Source organism: Nerophis lumbriciformis, linkage group LG16 (assembly GCF_033978685.3).
Source record: "Nerophis lumbriciformis linkage group LG16, RoL_Nlum_v2.1, whole genome shotgun sequence".
Classification (NCBI taxonomy): Eukaryota; Metazoa; Chordata; class Actinopteri; order Syngnathiformes; family Syngnathidae; genus Nerophis; species Nerophis lumbriciformis.
In genome coordinates this window covers 32,582,205-32,606,859 of record NC_084563.2, presented here as the reverse complement: position 1 = coordinate 32,606,859, position 24,655 = coordinate 32,582,205, and the positions used below count along the sequence as shown (strand labels likewise).

General features: G+C 40.0%; 1 protein-coding gene across 1 annotated transcript in view; it reads right to left on the bottom strand.

Annotated features, from left to right (window-relative positions):
* Positions 1 to 10,735: 10,735 nt before the first annotated feature.
* Positions 10,736 to 24,655, bottom strand: part of melk (maternal embryonic leucine zipper kinase) — a 45,130-nt gene continuing 31,210 nt past the window's right edge. Inside the window, exons 12-18 of the mRNA XM_061977369.1 lie at positions 21,832 to 21,963; positions 21,585 to 21,743; positions 19,505 to 19,793; positions 11,664 to 11,760; positions 11,431 to 11,584; positions 11,262 to 11,365; positions 10,736 to 11,170 (exon numbers count right to left, since the gene is read on the bottom strand). Of these exons, the coding sequence (XP_061833353.1) occupies positions 10,993 to 11,170; positions 11,262 to 11,365; positions 11,431 to 11,584; positions 11,664 to 11,760; positions 19,505 to 19,793; positions 21,585 to 21,743; positions 21,832 to 21,963 (1,113 nt within the window). The 3' untranslated portion in view covers positions 10,736 to 10,992. The remainder of the gene's footprint in view (positions 11,171 to 11,261; positions 11,366 to 11,430; positions 11,585 to 11,663; positions 11,761 to 19,504; positions 19,794 to 21,584; positions 21,744 to 21,831; positions 21,964 to 24,655) is intronic.

Sequence of the window (24,655 nt, the reverse complement as noted above, 5' to 3'; positions counted from 1 at the left end):
CCCCGTTTCCATATGAGTTGGGAAATTGTGTTAGATGTAAATATAAACGGAATACAATGATTTACAAATCCTTTTCAACCCATATTCAGTTGAATGCACTACAAAGACAACATATTTGATGTTCAAACTCATAAACTTTTTTTTTTTTTTTGCAAATAATTAACTTAGAATTTCATGGCTGCAACACGTGCCAAAGTAGTTGGGAAAGGGCATGTTCACCACTGTGTTAGACGGCCTTTCCTTTTAACAACACTCAGTAAACGTTTGGGAACTGAGGAGACACATTTTTGAAGCTTCTCAGGTGGAATTCTTTCCCATTCTTGCTTGATGTACAGCTTAAGTTGTTCAACAGTCCGGGGGTCTCCGTTGTGCTATTTTAGGCTTCATAATGCGCCACACATTTTCAATGGGAGACAGGTCTGGACTACAGGCAGGCCAGTCTAGTACCCGCACTCTTTTACTATGAAGCCACGTTGATGTAACACGTGGCTTGGCATTGTCTTGCTGAAATAAGCAGGGGCGTCCATGGTAACGTTGCTTGGATGGCAACATATGTTGCTCCAAAACCTGTATGTACCTTTCAGCATTAATGGCGCCTTCACAGATGTGTAAGTTACCCATGTCTTGGGCACTAATACACCCCCATACCATCACACATGCTGCCTTTTACACTTTGTGCCTATAACAGTCCGGATGGTTCTTTTCCTCTTTGGTCCGGAGGACACGACGTCCACAGTTTCTAAAAACAATTTGAAATGTGAACTCGTCAGAACACTTTTCCACTTTGTATCAGTCCATCTTAGATGAGCTCGGGCCCAGTGAAGCTGACGGCGTTTCTGGGTGTTGTTGATAAACGGTTTTCGCCTTGCATGGGAGAGTTTTAACTTGCACTTACAGATGTAGCGACCAACTGTAGTTACTGACAGTGGGTTTCTGAAGTGTTCCTGAGCCAATGTGGTGATATCCTTTACACACTGATGTCGCTTGTTGATGCAGTATAGCCTGAGGGATCGAAGATCACGGGCTTAGCTGCTTACGTGCAGTGATTTCTCCAGATTCTCTGAACCCTTTGATGATATTACGGACCGTAGATGGTGAAATCCCTAAATTCCTTGCAATAGCTGGTTGAGAAAGGTTTTTCTTAAACTGTTCAACAATTTGCTCACGCATTTGTTGACAAAGTGGTGACGCTCGCCCCATCCTTGTTTGTGAATGACTGAGCATTTCATGGAATCTACTTTTGTACCCAATCATGGCACCCACCTGTTCCCAATTAGCCTGCACACCTGTGGGATGTTCAAAATTAGTGTTTGATGAGCATTCCTCAACTTTATCAGTATTTATTGCCACCTTTCCCAACTTCTTTGTCACGTGTTGCTGGCATCAAATTCTAAAGTTAATGATTATTTGCAAAAAAAAAAAAAATGTTTATCAGTTTGAACATCAAATATGTTGTCTTTGTAGCATATTCAACTGAAGATGGGTTGCGAAGGATTTGCAAATCATTGTATTCCGTTTATATTTACATCTAACACAATTTCCCAACTCATATGGAAACGGGGTTTGTAGTTTCTCTTTAAATATCCTTCTTGAAAATGGCCTTGCAAATACGTATATGCCACCAAATCCTGTGGGATTCCTGAGGGAACTCTCCTGAAGGAATCAATAAAGTACTATCCATCTATCTATCTAATCAACGTTTTGCTCTGCTTCTTTGTTGGTTAAAGAAAGTGAGTACCGCTGATCTCTCCGCTGGCCGGGTCTGGCTCCGGTGCCACTTTCTGCTTTCGTAAATCACAACTTGCGATTGGATACTTGGGAGTGACAAGTGAGTATCCAATCACAGTCACGTTCCACGTAAGGCTACTGACGGAGGCAGATAATTAGATGTATCCATATTTGTGTGTTACTTCTTTTTAACCATTAGTCATAGTACAAAACAGCTAGTGTTCTTTATTATTTGTTATCTTTTAATTGTCTGCAAGTACTGTGTGCTAACCTTCACTTTAGGAATGTAAGGAGGAGAGATACTCCTTTTTCCTATCTGTTCCTGTGTCCAGCTGAGGAGGACAATGGGCATGTGTTTGGGCTGGAAAGAGAGACAAGACAACGAGGGTGGGAGGGAGAGACACTTGATAGAAGAGAAGGTTTCCATATTTTAGATTAGACCATCTTAGCTGCGCGATTGAATGTTCTATGCTGGACTGGTCTCATTATATTTCCAAAGCTTTGGAAATAAATTACAAAATACCTATTCTGTCTCTGGTGGTTCTTCTACTCAGCTTTCAGTGTCATAAAAGAGCTTGGGAGCGACCAGAAACTTGAATTCCCTGGGAGGAACAACTGGTTCAAACACAACACTACTGTCAACAACTTGTCATCTGATGGCCACTGTCTGTTAACTGAACATCCTTTGTTGGTTTACAGTGCACTGCACTAATGGGAACATAGGCTCGCTGCTGGTGTTCTTCTTATATTGTTCATGAAGGAACCATTTCCTCACAATCAAAATGGAGCCATCCTTTTGCAACCAGGAATCAACCTACGACTGTTTGCATTTAAACAAACTGACAAACTCATTTTGTTATCTTTTTGTGATGTTTGAGTCTCAATAAAGCAGTACTGTTCAAGAATTGACCAAACTACCTCCTTGAACCAGTAAGTGACCTGCTAATAGATGAGCTAGTTAACACAAACCTTCTGTGGGCCGAGTCGCTGCTATGCTTGCTCTTTATTCAACAGGAAAAATAGTTATTTAGCACATACACTTGAAACTAGATTTTTTTTTTTTTTAGTCAACAGAAGGCCAACGTCTTTTCTCCAGCAACTTACCTTACATGGAGCTCCATTTAAGGTGCTGTTGGACGTCCATGCTGTGTACAGCCCTGTCATCAGCAAACAAGTACAACAGCCTTCACATATTAGCTCAAACTTCACCTAAAACCCATGCAAACTTATATCAAATACATGCAAACTTATATAAAACACAAATGTAAATAAAACACATGCAAACTTGTATAAAACGCATGCAAACTCACATAAAACACATGCAAACTTATATAAAATGCATGCAAACTTATATAAAATACATTCAAACTTATATAAAACACAAACTTATATAAACACAAACTTGTTTAAAACGCATGCAAACTTGTTTAAAACGCATGCAAACTTGTTTAAAACGCATGCAAACTCACATAAAACATGCAAACTTGTATAAAATACATTCAAATTTATATAAAATGCATTCAAACTTATATAAAATACATGCAAACTTATATTAAACAGAAACTTAAACAAAACAAACTTATATAAAACACATTAAAACTTAAATAAAACACATGCAAACTTATATAAAATACATTCAAACGTATACAAAATACATTCAAACTTAAAACACATACAAACTTATATAAAACACAAACTTAAATAAAATGCATGCAAACTCACATAAAACACATGCAAACTAATATAAAGTACATTCAAACTTAAATAAAACACATGCAAACTTATATAAAACACATTCAAACTTAAATAAAATACATGCAAGCGTATAGAAAATACATCCAAACTTATATAAAACACATGCAAACTTATATAAAATACATTCAAACTTATATAAAATAAATAAAGCCCTGCGATGAGGTGGCGACTTGTCCAGGGTGTACCCCGCCTTCCGCCCGATTGTAGCTGAGATAGGCTCCAGCGCCCCCCGCCACCCCGAAGGGACTAAGCGGTAGAAAATGGATGGATGGATTATATAAAATACATTCAAACTTATATAAAATACATTCAAATTCATATAAAGCGCATTCAAACTTATATAAAATACATGTAAACTTATATAAAACACAAACTTAAATAAAACAAACTTACTGTATATAAAACACATTCAAACTTAAATAAAACACATGCAAACTTATATAAAATACATTCAAACTTATACAAAATACATTCAAACTTATACAAAATACATTCAAACTTATACAAAATACATTCAAACTTAAAACACATGCAAACTTAAAACACATACAAACTTATATAAAACACAAACTTAAATAAAACACATGCAAACTAATATAGAGTACATTCAAACTTAAATAAAACACATGCAAACTTATATAAAACACATTCAAACTTAAATAAAATACATGCAAGCGTATAGAATACATCCAAACTTATATAAAACACATGCAAACTTATATACATGTATCCTTGGGCGGGACACTTCACCCTTTGCCCCCGGTGCCACTCACACCGGTGAATTGAATGATGAATGATAGGTGGTGGTCGGAGGGGCCGTTGGCGCAAAATTGCAGCCACGCTTCCGTCAGTCTACCCCAGGGCAGCTGTGGCTATGAAAGTAGCTTACCACCACCAGGTGTCAATGATTGACGGGTTCTACATGTAAAGCGACTTTGGGTACTTAGAAAAGCGCTATATAAATCCCAGTTATTATTATATAAAATACATGCAAACTTATATAAAACACATTCAAACTTATACAAAATACATTCAAACTTATATAAAATACATTCAAACTTAAAACACATGCAAACTTATATAAAACACAAACTTAAATCAAACACATGCAAATTTGTTTAAAACGCATGCAAACTCACATAAAACACATGCAAACTTAAATAAAACACATGCAAACTTATATGAAACACATTCAAACTTAAAATACATGCAAAGTTATATAAAATATATTCAAACTTATATAAAATACATGCAAACCTATAAAAAACACAAACTTAAATAAAACATGCAAATGTATATAAAATACATTCAAACTTAAAACACATGCGAACTTATATAAAACAAACTTAAATAAAATACATTCAAACTCACATAAAACACATGCAAACGTATATGAAGTACATTCAAACTTAAATAAAACACATGCAAACTTATATAGAACACAAACGTAAATAAAACACATGCAAACTTGTTTAAAACGCATGCAAACTTATATAAAACACATTCAAACTTAAATAAAACACATTCAAACTTAAATGAAACACATTCAAACTTAAATAAAACACATGCAAACTTAAATAAAACACATGCAAACTTATATGAAACACATGCAAACCTATATAATATACATTCAAAATTAAATAAACACATGCAAACTAATATAAAACACAAACCTAAATAAAACACATGCAAACTTGTATGAAACACATGCAAACCTACATAAAATAAATTCAACATTGAATAAACACATGCAAATTAATATAAAACACACACTTCAATAAAACACATGCAAACTTGCATAAAACACATGCACTCACATAAAACACATTCAAACTTAAAACACATGCAAACCTATATAAAACATACACTCCAATAAAACACATGCAAACTTGTATAAAACACATGCAAACTAACATAAAGAATGTGCTAACTTATATAAAATACATTGAAATTTAAATAAAACACATACAAACTTATATAAAACACACACTTCAATAAAACACATGCAAACTTGTATAAAACCCATGCAAACTCACATAAAACACATGCAAACTTGCATAAAAGACATGCAAACCAACATAAAGAACATGCTAACTTATATAAAATACATTGAAACTTGTATAAAACACATGTAAACTAACTTAAAACATGCTAACTTATATAAAACGCATGCAAACTTACATAAAAAGAGCAACATGAGAGCGACTGCCAGCAGGAGCCTCATCTTTTTCTAACCCGCTGCAAAGAACTTTTTACTTCAAAACAAGAAAAGCTTGAAAGGTTTTAGCTCTTGACCAACCAAAGCTATTTTCTCCTTCATCTATCTGACAGGCTGAGCTCCAGGCTTGGTGTTAGAGCGCCTCCTGGTGGAGTGGAGGATCACCACTGTGACAGCCTGACCTCATGCTTTATTGGCATCATTTTAAAATGTGTATAAACTTTTATTGTTGCTGCTTTTGTGCGCACTGCTATTTTATACCTCGGAAAAAATTGTTCTCCAAATAACAGGAGTGTCCAGTGGCAATAAAGTGCTATTTTAGGCTTCATAATGCGCCACACATTTTCAATGGGAGACAGGTCTGGACTACAGGCAGGCCAGTCTAGTACCCGCACTCTTTTACTATGAAGCCACGCTGTTGTAACACGTGGTTTGGCATTGTCTTGCTGAAATAAGCAGGGGCGTCCATGATAACGTTGCTTGGATGGCAACGTATGTTGCTCCAAAACCAGTGAAGTTGTCACATTGTGTAAGTGGTAAATAAAAAAAGAATACAATCATTTTTCAACTTATATTCAATGGAATAGACTGCAAAGACAAGATATTTAACGTTCGAACTGGGAAACTTTTTTTTTTTTGGCAAATATTAGATCATTTGGAATTTGATGCCTGCAACATGTTTCAAAAAAGCTGGCACAAGTGGCAAAAAAGACTGAGAAAGTTGAGGAATGCTCGTCAGACACTTATTTGGAACATCCAACAGGTGAACAGGCTAATTGGGAACAGGTGGGTGCCATGATTGGGTATAAAAGTAGATTCCATGAAATGCTCAGTCTTTCACAAACAACAAACAACATTTCTCAACCAGCTATTGCAAGGAATTTAGGGATTTCACCATCTACGGTCCGTAATATCATCAAAGGGTTCAGAGAATCTGGAGAAATCACTGCACGTAAGCCATGATATTACGGACCTTCGATCCCTCAGAAGGTACTGCATCAAAAAGCGACATCGGTGTGTAAAGGATATCACCACATGGGCTCAGGAACACTTCAGAAACCCACTGTCAGTAACTACAGTTGGTCGCTACATCTGTAAGTGCAAGTTAAAACTCTACTTTGCAAACCCAAAGCCATTTATCAACAACACCCAGAAACGCCGCCGGCTTCGCTGGGCCTGAGATCATCTAAGATGGACTGATGCAAAGTGGAAAAGTGTTCTGTGGTCTGACGAGTCCACATTTCAAATTGTTTTTGGAAACTGTGGACGTTGTGTCCTACGCACCAAATAGGAAAAGAACCATCCGGACTGTTCTAGGTGCAAAGTGTAAAAGGCAGCATGTGTGATGGTATGGGGGTGTATTAGTGCCCAAGACATGGGTAACTTACACATCTGTGAAGGCGCCATTAATGCTGAAAGGTACATACAGGTTTTGGAGCAACATATGTTGCCATCCAAGCAACGTTGTCATGGACGCCCCTGCTTATTTCAGAAAGACAATGCCAAACCACGTGTTACATCAACGTGGCTTCATAGTAAAAGAGTGCGGGTACTAGACTGGCCTGCCTGTAGTCCAGACCTGTCTCCCATTGAAAATGTGTGGCGCATTATGAAGCCTAAAATAGCACAACGGAGACCCCCGGACTGTTGAACAACTTAAGCTGTACATCAAGCAAGAATGGGAAAGAATTCCACCTGAGAAGCTTCAAAAATGTGTCTCCTCAGTTCCCAAACGTTTACTGAGTGTTGTTAAAAGGAAAAGAAAAATGAAGTTCCTCAGTTACATGAAATATCTTGTCTTTGCAGTCTATTCAATTGAATATAAGTTGAAAAGGATTAGCAAATCATTGTATTCTGTTTTTATTTACCATTTACACAACGTACCAACTTTATTGGTTTTGTATAGAGTATAATTTTTATTTTATTTTAGACATGTATCTTGTGCGCACGAGAAACTTTTTATAAAATGATTTTGAAAAAAATAATAATAATAATATATATATATTTTTTTTTAATGTATCTCGTGTGCACGAGAAACTTTCTCATGCGCACAAGGTACATGTCTAAAAAAATAATAATAATAATTATACATTTTTTTATTTTTTTTTAAATAATTTTATAAAAATGTTCTCGTGCGCACGAGATACATGTCTAAAAAAAATAAATAAATAAAAATAAATAAAAATTCCCCCATGTCCCTTTAGGGCAGGGGTCGGCAACCCAAAATGTTGAAAGAGCCATATTGGACCAAAAATACAAAAACAAATCTGTCTGGAGCCGCAAAAAATTAAAAGCCATATTACATACAGATAGTGTATCATGAGATATAAATTGAATTAAGAGGACTTAAAGGAAACTAAATGACCTCAAATATAGCTACAAATGAGGCATAATGATGTATATGTACAATATGTACATATAGCTAGCCTAAATAGCATGTTAGCATCGATTAGGTTGCAGTCATGCAGTGACCAAATATGTCTGATTAGCACTCCACACAAGTCAATAACATCAACAAAACTCACCTTTGTGCATTCATGCACAACCTTAAAAGTTTGGTGGACAAAATGAGACGTGGCATAAAACACGTCAGAGAAAGTTATACATGTAAACAAACTACGGTGAGTTCAAGGACCGCCATAATTAGTAGGACAAAACGGCGCTCACCAAATACTCGAATCAGTGACGCAGGTTTAATATAAACAGTGGGATTTATAACAATTTATAACAACATTTTTGAAAAAGCTCCAGAGAGCCACTAGGGCGGCGCTAAAGAGCCGCATGCGGCTCTAGAGCCGCGGGTTGCCGACCCCTGCTTTAGGGGCTCCGTATCAGCGAGTATGTTGGAGTGACATTTGCCAGTCGGCGTCTCCTCACTCATTTTTGTACTGACATACATTGACCTGATCACTGACCGTTTCATGTACAGCCAAAATAAAATGCATGATTAATCTAAGTGCGTTCATGGTTAATGCGGTAATTTTTCTGTGATTAATCACGAGTTAACTTGTTAATTTTGACCGTTTTAAACATTGCAGTATGTCACAGAACAATCTGTATAACAAAACAAACGATAATGAAATGGCTTTGATTGATTGATTAAAACGTTTATTAGTAGATTGCACAGTACAGTACATATTCCGTACAATTGACCACTAAATGGTAACACCCCAATAACTTTTTCTGCTTGTTTAAGTCGGGGTCCACGTTAATTAATTCATTGTAAACATACAGCAGTAAATATAACTACAAATGATGTCATAAAGCACCAGATGTGGCTCGCTACTTCATTTTATTTGGCCCTGGAAAGCCTGGAAATAATATGTATCAATAAAATAGCTGTAACTTTTCTTACTAAATGTATTCTTTTTTTCTATTTTGGGAGAAAAAATATATATGTACTCCATGTAATCGCAAATATTGTCTAATTATGCAAAATTATATTATCAAACATTCAAGCCGTTTTTTAAATAGAAATAAATGCTAATAATAATGATTTCAAAGCAAGTTATCCATCAAATTGTGCAATGTAAAAGTAGCAATACATTCCATGGTAAAATTGTGAAATTTACTCTGGTTTTTACAGCATTTTTCTCTAAATTTAAAAAAATACTTTTTTTACTGTAATAAACTGTGGATGTCTTTTGACATTTACAGCAATACACCGAAAAATCTACACTTGTTGATTTGCGGTAAAAAAACAAAAAAAAACAAAGTGGCAGCTCAAGTGCCCAAATTTTACTATAAAATTGCTTCTTTTTTTTTTATTTACAGTAAAAAAAATAAAATTTTACAGTAAAATTCTGGCCATTTAGCTGCCTTTTTTTTACTACAGTACTGTTTTTCCATTTACAGTAATATACACTACATTTTGAGGTGAAATCACTGCAAAAAATATCTTTTTTACATTTTAGTTTAAAAAAAAATCTACTAATAAAATGCATTAAAAAATGGTGAAATAATAGTACTCACTGTTAGAAGCAGCCCTCTGGGGCCAAACATAACTGCGATGTGGCCCTCAGTAAAAACGACTTTGACACCTCTGTCATAAAGTAAGAAAATATAGACATACATCCATCCATGTTAAGTAATTTAAATAGAGATTTCCGATAACGGCTTTTTTTCCCGATATCCTTAATTACCGATTCTGATATCAAGCGATACCGATATATACAGTCGTGGAATTAACACATTATGATGCCTAATTTTGTTGTGATGCCCCGCTGGATGCATTAAACAATGTAACAAGGTTTTCCAAAATAAATCAACTCAAGTTATGGAAAAAAATGCCAACATGGCACTGCCATATTTATTATTGAAGTCACAAAGTGCATTATTTTTTTTAACATGCCTCAAAACAGTCGCTTGGAATTTGAGGAGGTTGAGGTGGGCGGGGTGGGGAAGAGTTAGTGCTGCAATGGGTTCTGGGTATTTGTTCTGTTGTGTTTATGTTGTGTTACGGTGCGGATGTTCTCCCGAAATGTGTTTGTCATTCTTGTTTGGTGTGGGTTCACAGTGTGGTGCATATTTGTAACAGTGTTAAAGTTGTTTATACGGCCACCCTCAGTGTGACCTGTATGGCTGGCCAAGTATGCTTGCATTCACTTGTGTGTGTGAAAAGTCGTAGATATTATGTGATTGGGGCTGCACGCAAAGGCAGTGCCTTTAAGGCACGCCCCCTATATTGTTGTCTGGGTGGAAATCGTGAGAAATTCGGGAGAATGGTTGCCCCGGGGGATTTTCGGGAGGGGCACTGAAATTCGGGAGTCTCCCAGGAAAATGGGGAGGGATGGCAAGTATGACTGGGAGACGCAACTGCTTTGTACTCCTCCCTACGTCCGTGTACCACTCCGTACAGCGGCGTTTTAAAAAGTCGTAAATTTTACTTTTTGAAACAGATACCGATAATTTCCGATATTACTTTTTAAGGCATTTATCGGCCGATATTATCGGACATCTCTAAATTTAAAGATGATCCACTTTAAATATCACTGGAAGAAACCACAAACTCAAAGAACAAATGGGGTCCGTTTTCAAATATTTAATGTTTTTTATTAAAAAGTACTATTATTCAGTCCGTAGATGTAACATATTTGGTGACCAACAGGTCAGACATACATATACTGATACAAATATTCGCCTAATGCACATGAAAAAGACAGCAAGTATATTAAGCGTATTCATGCTCATAAGTCAAGCAGACTTTGAGAGATGCAGAAATAATTGTACATTAATGTATATAAAAAGGGACTACCTGTACATGAAGGGTGTAAAAAGGAGCGGGTTGTTGCTCAGATGCTGGATGTGGAGAGGATGTCCTCCACCAGGTGCTTGTAGACCCAAGCGTCTCCTTTCAGGCGCTGTCGACGCACCCCGACCACCTCTGGCCTGTGCAGCAGACACACCTCCAGCTCAAAGGCCATGGTCACCTTGCCGAAGTCGTCCCAGGTCCGACACTTCACCGTGTACCTGGAGGGGACCGGAGAGGGCGCGTGATGTGATGTGATGTGATGTGATGTGGACTTGTGTTCTGCTTGGAGACGGAGACGCATTTTCGTACCCTTTCTGGCTGAAATCCACGTGCTTGGATGGCAGGACGGAGAGGATCTGATTGAGCACCTGGTCTGGGTTGGTCTGCCCGGTCAGGGTCACGTTGTACTGAGCCTGGGGTGGTAGAGGACGGCACTCAAGGCACCGCGCGAGGAAACGTGCCACCTTCCTCAACCTACCTTGATCTTGCGCGGGCCGTCGCGTAGCGCCCGCCTCTTGCCGGGGGTGAGCATGGTGATCACCTTGTCCAGGCCTCGCTCCAGGGAGCCGAACACTCGGCCTGCTTTCTTCTTCTTGCCGCTGTCGCTGGCCGCCATGTCTAGGGAGCGAGACCTGTGGAGGGATATGGAGAGCAGGTGGTCCTGGTTTTTAAAACCTGATGGTTCTCGTCTTGAACCAGGATGGGGCTCACCTTCGCTCAGGGCTGAAAGCAAGGATCTCCAGGTTCGTCGACTCTTTGCTCTCTGCTGCCTTCTTCTTAACCAGCTCTTTAGAACCGCTGCCTCCAACTGCAACACACACACACACACACACACAGACACACACAGGATTAGAGGTGGGTACCTTTCATAATTGACTACCGATTCCCGGTACCCAGGAATCAATACCGGTATTATTTTTCAGTGTGTTCAAATGTGTTAATAAATGTCAATTTTTTTAACGAAAAAACTCACTCTTTAATTCAACAGTGTCCAGTTATTTTGCTTTCCTACACTTCTGTGCCTCATTTGCAAGTATTATAAATACTGGAACCTCGTTTTACAAACTTTTAGACCTAGCATGCTGATACAATTTCGCTGCGCTTGTTGTGGGATGACAGGTCTGGGCGGTATATAATAAATAGTTTCTCTTTCAAGCATAGGTTGCATCTTTTATTACCACTATTGTAAGGTGTGCTGGATGCAAGAATTTGCCATGTTATTGAATATTCAACATTATTGTCTTTGAGGTCCCAAATGTGTTTGCTGAGTTCTGTAGTATTCCGCAGGTTTTGGTTCCTGAAAGAAGCCTTGTGATTGTTCCATCTGGTTTTAAACTCTCCCTCGGTTAATCCTACATATGTGTCGGATGTGTTGATGTCCTTGCGTGTTACCTTTGATTCACATTTGGGACCTCAAAGACAATAATGTTGAATATTCAATAACATGACAAATTCTTGCATCCAGCACATGTTTGACTGCCATCTACTGGTCACACTTATCATTTCATCATGAACCGAATAAAATAGCTTTGAGGTCGGTAAGCACAACCAAAATGATTCCGTACAGTAGGCGCACCAGGTTATAAGGCGCACTTTCGAGTTTTGAGAAAATTAAATCTGAAAAAAAGTCTGCTTTTAATGTATTATTTGTGTGCTGGTTTGATGACGAGGTCAAGTCGACCTTGGAGTGACTTGTAGGGGAAGCAAAAGAGGAACACTGTGTGTGGTTTAATGTGCTGGTCTCTGATGTTTGACAGCAAAGTTGGGAACGCACACACCGAGTCAGAGGAAGAGCTCAGGGAGCACATCACTACAGCCCACGTGGGACAGAGAGTGGGGGGGGGGGGGGAGACAGCTACACCTGTCACACAGCCTGTCCAGGGACACACACACACATATCCCTTCTCTGTGTGTGTGTACAAAAATACCCATAGTGTACCTTAGAGAACTAGCCTTACTTTACCGCACTTCATTTTGTGGGGCAATTTGCAAGCTGGGAAGATACTTGAGATCAACCTGTTGATGACGATTGAACAGTCCAGTGGTCTTCTGTCTAACATGGTGTGGACCCCGGCTTTAGAGCAAGTGCGGTGAGATACAGTCTGGTGTGCTGTGGGAGATTATGTTATTTCAGCTAATTGAGTTAAAAATAGAGATGTCCAATAAAATCGGCCGATAAATGCTTTAAAATGTAATATCGGAAATTATCGGTATCGGTTTCAAAAAGTAAAATTTATGACTTTTTAAAACGCGGCTGTGTACACGGACGTAGGGAGAAGTACAGAGCGCCAATAAACCTTAAAGGCACTGCCTTTGCATGCCGGCCCAATCAAATAATATCTGCGGCTTTTCACACACACAAGTGAATGCAAATGCATTCAACAGCCATACAGGTCACACTGAGGGTGGCCGTATAAACAACTTTAACACTGTTACAAATATGCGCCACACTGTGAACCCACACCAAACAAGAATGACAAACACATTTCGCACCGTAACACAACATAAACACAACAGAACAAATACCCAGAACCCCTTGCAGCACTAACTCTTCCGGGACGCTACAATATACACCCCCCGCTGCCCCCCACCTCAACCCCGCCCACCTCAACCTCCTCATGCTCTCTCAGGGAGAGCATGTCCCAAATTCCAAGCTACTGTTTTGAGGCATGTTAAAAAAAAATAATGCACTTTGTGACTTCAATAATAAATATGGCAGTGCCATGTTGGCATTTTTTTCCATAACTTGAGTTGATTAATTTTGGAAAACCTTGTTACATTGTTTAATGCATCACAACAAAATTAGGCATCATAATGTGTTAATTCCACGACTGTATATACCAATATCGGTTGATATCGGAATCGGTAATTAAGAGTTGGACAATATCGGATATCGGCAAAAAAGCCATTATCGGACATCTCTAGTTATTATAATACATAATGTTGGATATAGAGAACATTCAAACACTATTTATCAAATTCAGAATATAAAGAAAATAAAAAAGAAATACTTAAAAAGGCAGATAATGATATAGATTAAAATGCCAAATATCGGTCATCTCTCCAGTAGTTTGGATATGCATTACCAGGAACACCAGAGGTGAGTGGGTCACTATCACTTTCCTAATTAAGTCTTCACCAACACTCCACTTCTAGTCGTCTCTTTCACTTGAGCCAGCAGAATTTGCTCCAGATAAGCCGGGTTGACAGTGACAAGTGTGTGTGTGTGTGTGTGTGTGTGTGTGTGTGTGTGTGTGTGTGTGTGTGTGTGTGTGTGTGTGTGTGTGTGTGTGTGTGTGTGTGTGTGTGTTCATTTTTAAGTGGAAAATAATGAGGGAGGAATCAGAGAAAAAGAAAATTGCTTTGGACGGAGTGGCGAAAACACCAGTCCAGTAATAAATGACTCAATAACAACATAATTTCCTTGCAAACACGTGTCATGTGGTTTGTGGCGCTGTTGCCATTAGGACGGCGAGGAGACAGATAATCAAAGGCGGCGAGAGAGAGGAAGGGCCGCTAGCACAAACACATGGACCATATTGGGGAGAAGTAACGGGCGTTTAATTGTTTATTTTGGGGAGTGGAGGATTGTTTTCTGAATGTTCTGGCCTCCTGTTTCCTTGGAGCAGAAATACACGGCCAAAGACGGCGAACAAGTTGCGAGTGACTCAACAAGTAGCGCACTCAATTTTGTTTTGATTGCTTCAAAAACAGATTTATAACAACCCATAAATGGACGACGTGATTATTATGTCAACTGCTAGTATGAACTAAAGTATGGACCATAGGACGCACCGGATTATAAGGTGCACTGCCGATGAATGGTCTATTTTGATCTTTTTTCATATATAAAGGCACACCGGATTATAGGGCGCATTAAAGGAGTCATATATATATATATATATGTTTTTCTAAATTGAAAACACGTCCTTGTGGTCTACATCTCCTCATCCGTGGCTCACTAGTGCAACAACAACGCCGGAAATGTCTCTAATAACTAAAGTTCCTTGGGTGAATAATGTAAACTCACTATACCGGTATGTTTTAGCGCTTCCATGGCGAGTTTACTGACAGATATAAGTAAGAACTAGAGATGTCCGATAATATCAGACTGCCGATATTATCGGCTGATAAATGCTTTAAAATGTAATATCGGAAATTATCGGTTTCAAAAAGTAAAATTTATGACTTTTTAAAACGCTGCTGTGTACACGGACGTAGGGAGAAGTACAGAGCGCCAATAAACCTTAAAGGCACTGCCTTTGCGTGCCGGCCCAGTCACATAATATCTACGGCTTTTCACACACACAAGTGAATGCACTTCATACTTGGTCAACAGCCATACAGGTCACACTGAGGGTGGCCGTATAAACAACTTTAACACTGTTACAAATATGCGCCACACTGTGACCCACATCAAACAAGAATGACAAACACATTTCGGGAGAACGTCCGCACCGTAACACAACATAAACACAACAGCACAAATATCCAGAATCCCTTGCAGCACTAACTCTTCGGGGACGCTACAATATACACCCCTAACTAGGGCTGGGCGATATATCGATATACTCGATATACCGCGGGTTTGTCTCTGTGCGATATAGAAAATGACTATATCGTGATATTCGAGTATACGTTCTCACGCAGTTGCTTTTAGCTGCGGACATTACATTACAGGCTCTTCTCACTCTTTTCTGTGTCTCCCTCTCACAGACAGCAAGCGCAACTTCTTACACACGTCACATACTGTCACGTCATACGTCATATACTGTCACGTCATACGTCACATACGTATACGCCCTTTCCCAGCAGAGAGGTAGCAGCATGGCTAACGTTAGCTGTGATGCTAGCGCAGCCGTGTAACCAACGCTCCCTCTAAAGGTGCGCGCCTGTGCAATTGCGCACTGCTCAAGCGTCCTCTGCGCATAGCAATTATATGCCACGCACAAAATCAAATAAAAAAATAAGCGCATAACAATTTTCGACACACTGACACGACAGAGAAAACAGTTTTCATCATCATTGTTCAAATATTGTAACGTCTGTCGAGACGCTTATCTCCGTTCGGTGCCACACGCCCACACCATCAAAATGCTGAGGCAAAAATTTCCACATCAACACCGTATGAAAAAAAATTGTGATTTTTTTTTTTAGTTGTGATTTCCTTCTCTGCATGAAAGTTTAAAAGTAGCATATATTAATGCAGGATGAAGAAGAATGTTTTAATGTAGACATGCAAGCCTTGAAAGAAAATTTTGAAAATCAAGACTACATTTCCTGCAAATGGGTGCATTTCTACCCTATATTTTAACTTTAGATTTATTCTCATATCAAACTCTTTTGGCTGTCTTTTTGACACTTACATCCGGCGCCCCCCTCCACACCCTGGATTATAAATAATGTAAATAATTCAATGTGATTATCTTAGCGCTGCTTTCGATACCGTCGATCATAATATTTTATTAGAGCGTATCAAAACACGTATTGGTATGTCAGACTTAGCTTTGTCGTGGTTTAACTCTTATCTTACTGACAGGATGCAATGCGTCTCCCATAATAATGTGACCTCGGACTATGTTAAGGTAACGTGCGGAGTTCCTCAGGGTTCGGTTCTTGGCCCTGCACTCTTTAGCATTTACATGCTGCCGCTAGGCGACATCATACGCAAATACGGTGTTAGCTTTCATTGCTATGCTGATGACACCCAACTCTACATGCCCCTAAAGCTGACCAACACGCCGGATTGTAGTCAGCTGGAGGCGTGTCTTAATGAAATTAAACAATGGATGTCCGCTAACTTCTTGCAACTCAACGCCAAGAAAACGGAAATGCTGATTATCGGTCCTGCTAAACACCGACATTTATTTAATCATACCACCTTAACATTTGACAACCAAACAATTACACAAGGCGAATCAGTAAAGAATCTGGGTATTATCTTCGACCCAACTCTCTCGTTTGAATCACACATTAAGAGTGTTACTAAAACGGCCTTCTTTCATCTCCGTAATATCGCTAAAATTCGTTCTATTTTATCCACTAGCGACGCTGAGATCATTATTCATGCGTTCGTTACGTCTCGTCTCGACTACTGTAACGTATTATTTTCGGGTCTCCCTATGTCTAGCATTAAAAAATTACAGTTGGTACAAAATGCGGCTGCTAGACTTTTGACAAGAACAAGAAAGTTTGATCATATTACGCCTATACTGGCTCACCTGCACTGGCTTCCTGTGCACTTAAGAAGTGACTTTAAGGTTTTACTACTTACGTATAAAATACTACACGGTCTAGCTCCGTCCTATCTTGTCGATTGCATTGTACCATATGTCCCGGCAAGAAATCTGCGTTCAAAGAACTCCGGCTTATTAGTGATTCCCAGAGCCCAAAAAAAGTCTGCGGGCTATAGAGCGTTTTCTATTCGGGCTCCAGTACTATGGAATGCCCTCCCGGTAACAATTAGAGATGCTACCTCAGTAGAAGCATTTAAGTCCCATCTTAAAAGTCATTTGTATACTCTAGCCTTTAAATAGCCCCCCTGTTAGACCAGTTGATCTGCCGTTTCTTTTCTTTTCTCCTCTGCTCCCCTTTTCCTTGAGGAGGGGGGGGGCACAGGTCCGGTGGCCATGGATGAAGTGCTGGCTGTCCAGAGTCGGGACCCGGGGTGGACCGCTCGCCTGTGCATCGGCTGGGAACATCTCTACGCTGCTGACCCGTCTCCGCTCGGGATGGTGTCCTGCTGGCCCCACTATGGACTGGACTCTTACTATTATGTTGGATCCACTATGGACTGGACTCTCACAATATTATGTCAGACCCACTCGACATCCATTGCTTTCGGTCTCCCCTAGAGGGGGGGGGGTTACCCACATATGCGGTCCTCTCCAAGGTTTCTCATAGTCATTCACATCGACGTCCCACTGGGGTGAGTTTTTCCTTGCCCGTATGTGGGCTTTGTACCGAGGATGTCGTTGTGGCTTGTGCAGCCCTTTGAGACACTTGTGATTTAGGGCTATATAAATAAAGATAAAGAAAGATAAAAGATAAAGATCTTGTGTGATGACTGTATTATGATGATAGTATATATCTGATAGTATATATCTGTATCTTGAATCAATTTAAGTGGACCCCGACTTAAACAAGTTGAAAAACTTATTTGGGTGTTACCATTTAGTGGTCAATTCTACGGAATATGTACTTCACTGTGCAACCTAATAATAAAAGTCTCAATCAATCAATCAAAACACATAGAATCATCATACTGCTGTGATTATATGCATCAAGTGTTCATTCAAGGCTAAGGCAAAATATCGAGATATATATCGTGTATCGCAATATGGCCTTAAAATATCGCAATATTAAAAAAAGGCCATATCGCCCAGCCCTAGTTCAATGACGCCATTTCTGTTTGTCATGTATAATTTTGTCTATTTTGTGTTTATCCTTGAATAAACAGGTCAGTTTCTTGTTACCAACCATTGTGTATTATTCAAACTCCCCTAATTCAGCTGGCTAGTTGTTATCAAGAGTACTAAAACCCTTTTCAACATGATTCTGACAACTAAGTAGGCTAAATAACTTTAAACTTTAATACATGCTCGGATAGGCCAGTATCGGTCAGTATCGGTATCGGATCGGAAGTGCAAAAACAATATCGGATCGGAAGTGCAAAAACCTGGATCGGGACATCCCTAATCTGTATATATATTATTCTGTACACATATTATGTATATATTTGTATACATGTTAGATTTTTTATCGCTATATTAGTCTATTTATACCTGCATTGTCCTTTCCATCCTTACACTTTTCATCATTGTAACTGAGCTACTGTGTTGAACAATTTCCCTTGTGGATCATTAAAGTTTGTCTAAGTCCAAGTACCAAACCGAAATTTTTGTGTACCGTTACACCCCTACTACCAGCGCAGCCATGCTCCCCCAACGTAACAAAAACATTTTGATACATTTTGGGGCGCCGTGTGTAATGTTCTATACTTTCAATTGAACATATCAAATGTTAGTGTTGTTCACTTGAGTCATATTGCAATGTACACGTATCTCTTATAAATAAATAAATAAATGGGTTGTACTTGTATAGCGCTTTTCTACCTTCAAGGTACTCAAAGCGCTTTGACACTACTTCCACATTTACCCATTCACACACACATTCACACACTGATGGAGGGAGCTGCCATGCAAGGCGCTAACCAGCACCCATCAGGAGCAAGGGTGAAGTGTCTTGCTCAGGACACAACGGACATGACGAGGTTGGTACTAGGTGGGGATTGAACCACGGACCCTCGGGTCGCGCACGGCCATTGTCCCACTGCGCCACGCCGTCCCATGTGTGACTGCCATCTACTGGTCACACTTATTGTTTCACCAAGTGCCAAATAAAATAGCTGCGAGGACGGTAAGCAAAACCAGAATTATTCTGTATATTAGGCGCACTGTCGAGTTTTGAGGGGGAAAAAAAGGATTTTAAGTGCGCCTTGCAGTCCGGAAAATACAGTATTGGGATGACAGATACAGTAGTCTTCCTCCTACCTTTAGGTGTAAGAGCAGTGCCTCTGGTACCATTGGACAAGCTTGGATTGGGCGTGGTCAGCACATTCCTGCCGGGGCGTGGGTGCTTCTTGCCAGAGGCGGGAGTGCGAGGCGGAGGCAGCGCAAATATCTCCACGTCAGTCTCCTGCAGGGCCACATTCTCCTTGTTCTCGCAGGTCGGGTCGCGGTCTCGGCGTTTCCTCTCCTGGCGGTGCTGCGCCGGGGCGTGACCCTTTTCAGGGGTCGTGGTCTGAACACATCTGTTCTCCACGAGGGGAGACGCCAGCCTCTTTGGGAAAGACAAGATGGAGGTTGAGATTAGTTTAGAACAAATGGCTGAGGGACATTTGCACACTGTTGTTTTTACGTGGACTACAACACATTTAAAGGGTTGGAATTGGGGGTTCAATAACCAAAAATCATTCCCGGGCACGGCCACCATTGCTGCTCACTGCAAGGGGTGAGCAAGGGTGATGGGTCAAATGCAGAGAATAATTTCGCCACACCTAGTGTGTGTGTGATAGAGATGCGCGGTTTGCGGACACAACCGCGGAGTCCGCGGATTATCCGCGGGTCGGGCGGTTGAAATAAAAAAAATTTGATTTTATCCGCGGGTCGGGTCGGGCGGTTGAAATTAAAAAAAATTAGATTTTAAGTAGATTCAGGCGGGTGGCAGTTAAACCAATTCGGAAATATATATACATAGTTAAATGTTGTTACCCACATACGAAAAACGAGCAGGCACCTGCAGCATATGCCACAACAGAAGAAGAAAAAAAAAAGAGATGGCAACGCCGGCAGCAAACGTGGTACGCGACAAACTAAAAAAGGGAATACTAAAGACCAGGGGAAAAAAAGGCCAGAAAAGTTCAGCGTGGACTCGTTTTTATGAGGTTGTAAATCAGGATGATAGTAATGCTGGCTACGTGATTTGCAAGAGCTGCGACGCTGTTTATGTCTACGACAGTCACAAATCCGGGACATCTAACATGGTGCATCACATTTGTGCAAAACCCCGAACCTCCACAAACACCCTGAGCATGAGCAGTTTCGTCCGCCGTGATCCCAGAAGTGTGCCACAGGATGTTAAAACAAGATAGAACGCAGCTGCCTGCAGCAGTTTGAGTGGCGCGAGCGCGCTTGGAGGTGCGCTCAGCGCGGCTCCCAGATGATTGCGCACTGGTGTGCGTCTGGGCCGTGACAGCGTGGCACGCATTGAATGTCTCTGCTACATTGGATCAGTATCCTTTCTTTAACAGGCAAAAGCTTTATAACCTCACTAATGCCTTGCATCGTCTATATTAGATATATAACAACGGGCGGGTGCGGGCGGGTGCGGTTTTGATTAAATGTTAGTTCGGGTGGATGCGGATGGTTGACGACTTTTGTGATGCGGTTGCGGATGAAATAATTGCCTATCCGCGCATCTCTAGTGTGTGACAATCATTGGTAGTTTAACTTAACATTTAAAGAGAAAATAAACACATCATGGGTTAAAAACAGCACAAAAAATAGTTCAGTATTTTTCGGGCTATAAGTCCCAGTTTTTCTCATAGTTTGGGGGTGCGACTTATACTCAGGAGCGACTTATGTGTGAAATTATTAACACATTACCGTAAAATATCAAATAATATTATTTATCTCATTCACATAAGAGACTAGACATATAAGATTTCATGGGATTTAGCGATTAGGAGTGACAGATTGTTTGGTAAACGTATAGCATGTTCTATATGTCATAGTTATTTGAATGACTCTTACCATAGTATGTTACGTTAACATACCAGTTGGTTATTTACGCCTCATATAACGTACACTTATTCAGCCTGTTGTTCACTATTCTTTATTTACTTTAAATTGCCTTTCAAATGTCTATTCTTGCTGTTGGCTTTTATCAAATACATTTCCCCCAAAAATGCGACTTATACTCCAGTGCGACTTATATATGTTTTTTTCCTTCTTTATTATGCATTTTCGGCCGGTGCGACTTATACTCCGGAGCGATTTATACTCCGAAAAATACGGTATGCAGCCCTCGCTGGAAAACGTTAGAACATACAAAACATACACTTGCACCAACCTTATCATCTATAGTGCGCTGCGTTTTCTCTCCCGCTCCTTGGGGGGTGTGCCGCGTGACAGATACCCACGGGCAGTCGTCCATGTAGTCTGAGCAAAGGTCCACGCGACCCAGAATGACAGCATCGTCGTCATCGGTGAAATGAAGAGTTTTTTTAGTCTGGGAAAGAAAGAAAAATCTCCAAAAATTAAATACTCTGCACTGAGTTGAAAGAAGGCAGTGTAGCAAAGCATGCTGGGAGAGTGACCTGTGATCGCCCATGTAGTGGAGAGATGGCGTCTTCGCTGGCGAGGGGCTCGCGGTGGAGACGTACAGGCTTGCCCCTCTGCTTCTTTGACAGGAGCAGCATGTATGTGGCCGTGAGGTGGTCGTAGTGCCACTGAACACATGACAGTGCACCTACATCACTGCATTGTCAACTTGATCAGAGTCAATGAATATTAATTGGAGCCATAAAAAGGGTTTTGGGGCAAATAGTGCACTGCAGACTTTTTTTCTTAACCATAAAGCCTACAGTCCATTGTTGGGGCGCTAAAAAATATCTGTTTCTCAGCTGTGGTGCGTATGGGCCGCAGCGGTACTCAGTTGTAATACCCTATTCCACCACTTGTGGCAGTAATGACAATATCAAACAAACAGAAGAAGTCTGGAACTATAGTCATAAAGAAGTTTATTAAGCGCAAAAATTATGACTAATGTAATGAAGCTGAATTTTTATTTGCACTTATATTTTATTGACAGTTTATTTAAGAAACCTAAATAATTTTCTATCATAAGTTTTGTTGGAATTTATTCATTTTAGCACTGTATGATTGTATTTTAATGGGTTTTTTTTTCATCAGTTCCTTTGCAGTATGTTTGATTAGTATTTATTTTTGCAACCTGACCTAAGCCTTGATAATAACTAGAGATGTCCGATAATGGCTTTTTTGCCGATATTCCGATATTGTCCAACTCTTAATTACCGATTCCGATATCAAGCGATACCGATATATACAGTCGTGGAATTAACGCATTATTATGCCTAATTTTGTTGTGATGCCCCGCTGGGTGCATTAAACAATGTAACAAGGTTTTCCAAAATAAATCAACTCAAGTTATGGAAAAAAATGCCAACATGGCACTGCCATATTTATTATTGAAGTCACAAAGTGCTTTTTTTTTTTTTAACATGCCTCAAAACAGCAGCTTGGAATTTGGGACATTCTCTCCCTGAAAGAGCATGGCGGGGAGCGGGGGTTTAGGGGTAGGGAGTAGTGGGGGGTGTATGTTGTAGCGTCCCGGGAGAGTTAGTGCTGCAAGGGGTTCTGGGTATTTGTTCTGTTGTGTTTATGTTGTGTTTTACGGTGCGGATGTTCTCCCGAAATGTGTTTGTCATTCTTGTTTGGTGTGGGTTCACAGTGTGGCGCATATTTGTAACAGTGTTAAAGTTGTTTATACGGCCACCCTCGGTGTGACCTGTATGGCTGTTGACCAAGTATGCAGGGCATTCACTTATGTGTGTGTAAAAGCCGCATATATTGTGTGACTGGGCCGGCACGCTGTTTGAATGGAGGAAAAGCGGACGTGACGACAGGTTGTAGAGGACGCTAAAGGCAGTGCCTTTAAGGCACGACCCCAATATTGTTGACCTGGTGGAAATCGGGATAAATTCGGGAGAATGGTTGCCCCGGGAGATTTTCGGGAGGGGCACTGAAATTCGGGAGTCTCCCGGGAAAATCGGGAGGGTTGGTAAGTATGCCGCGTACACAGCGGCGTTTTAAAAAGTCATGAATTGTACTTTGTGAAACCGATACCGATAATTTTGAAACCGATACCAATAATTTCCGATACTACATTTTAAAGCATTTATCGACATCTCTAGTTGTAATACCCTATTCCACCACTTGTGGCAGTAAAGACAATATCAAACAAACAGAAGAAGTCTGGAGCTATAGTCATAAAGAAGTTTATTAAGCGCAAAAATGATGACTAATGTGATGAAACTTCATTTTTATTTGTACTTAAATTTTATTGACAGTTTATTTAAGAAACCTAAATTATTTTCTATCATACATTTTGTTGGAGTTTATTCATTTTAGCACTGTGTAATTGTATTTTAATGGGGTTTTTTCATCAGTTCCTTTGCAGTATGTTTGATTAGTATTAGAGATGTCCGATAATATCGGACTGCCGATATTATCGGCCGATAAATGCTTTAAAATGTAAAATCGGAAATTATCGGTATCGGTGTCAAAAAGTAAAATTTATGACTTTTTAAAACGCCGCTGTACGGAGTGGTACTCGGACGTAGGGAGAAGTACAGAGCGGCAATAAACCCTGAAGGCACTGCCTTTGCGTGCCGGCCCAATCACATAATATCTACGTCTTTTCACACACACAAGTGAATGCCATGCATACTTGGTCAACAGCCATACAGGTCACACTGAGGGTGGCCGTATAAACAACTTTAACACTGTTACAAATATGCGCCACACTGTGAACCCACACCAAACAAGAATGACAAACACATTTCGGGAGAACATCCGTACCGTAACACAACATAAACACAACAGAACAAATACCCAGAACCCCTTGCAGCACTAACTCTTCCGGGACGCTACAATATTAGACCTAGACTTCCTTTTTATTGTCATTCAAATTTGAACTTTACAGCACAGATAAGAACGAAATTTCATTACATAAGCTCATGGTAGAGCAGGATAAAAAAAAGCAATAAGGTGCATATATACAGGTATACACCCCCGATACCCCCTACTCCCCCACCTCAACCTCCTCATACTCTCTCAGGGAGAGCATGTCCCAAATTCCAAGCTGCTGTTTTGAGGCATGTTAAAAAAAATAATGCACTTTGTGACTTCAATAATAAATATGGCAGTGCCATGTTGGCACTTTTTTTCCATAACTTGAGTTGATTTATTTTGGAAAACCTTGTTACATTGTTTAATGCATCACAACAAAATTAGGCATAATAATGTGTTAATTATGCTACTCAGTGGCCTAGTGGTTAGAGTGTCCGCCCTGAGATCGGTAGGTTATGAGTTCAAACCCCGGTCGAGTCATACCAAAGA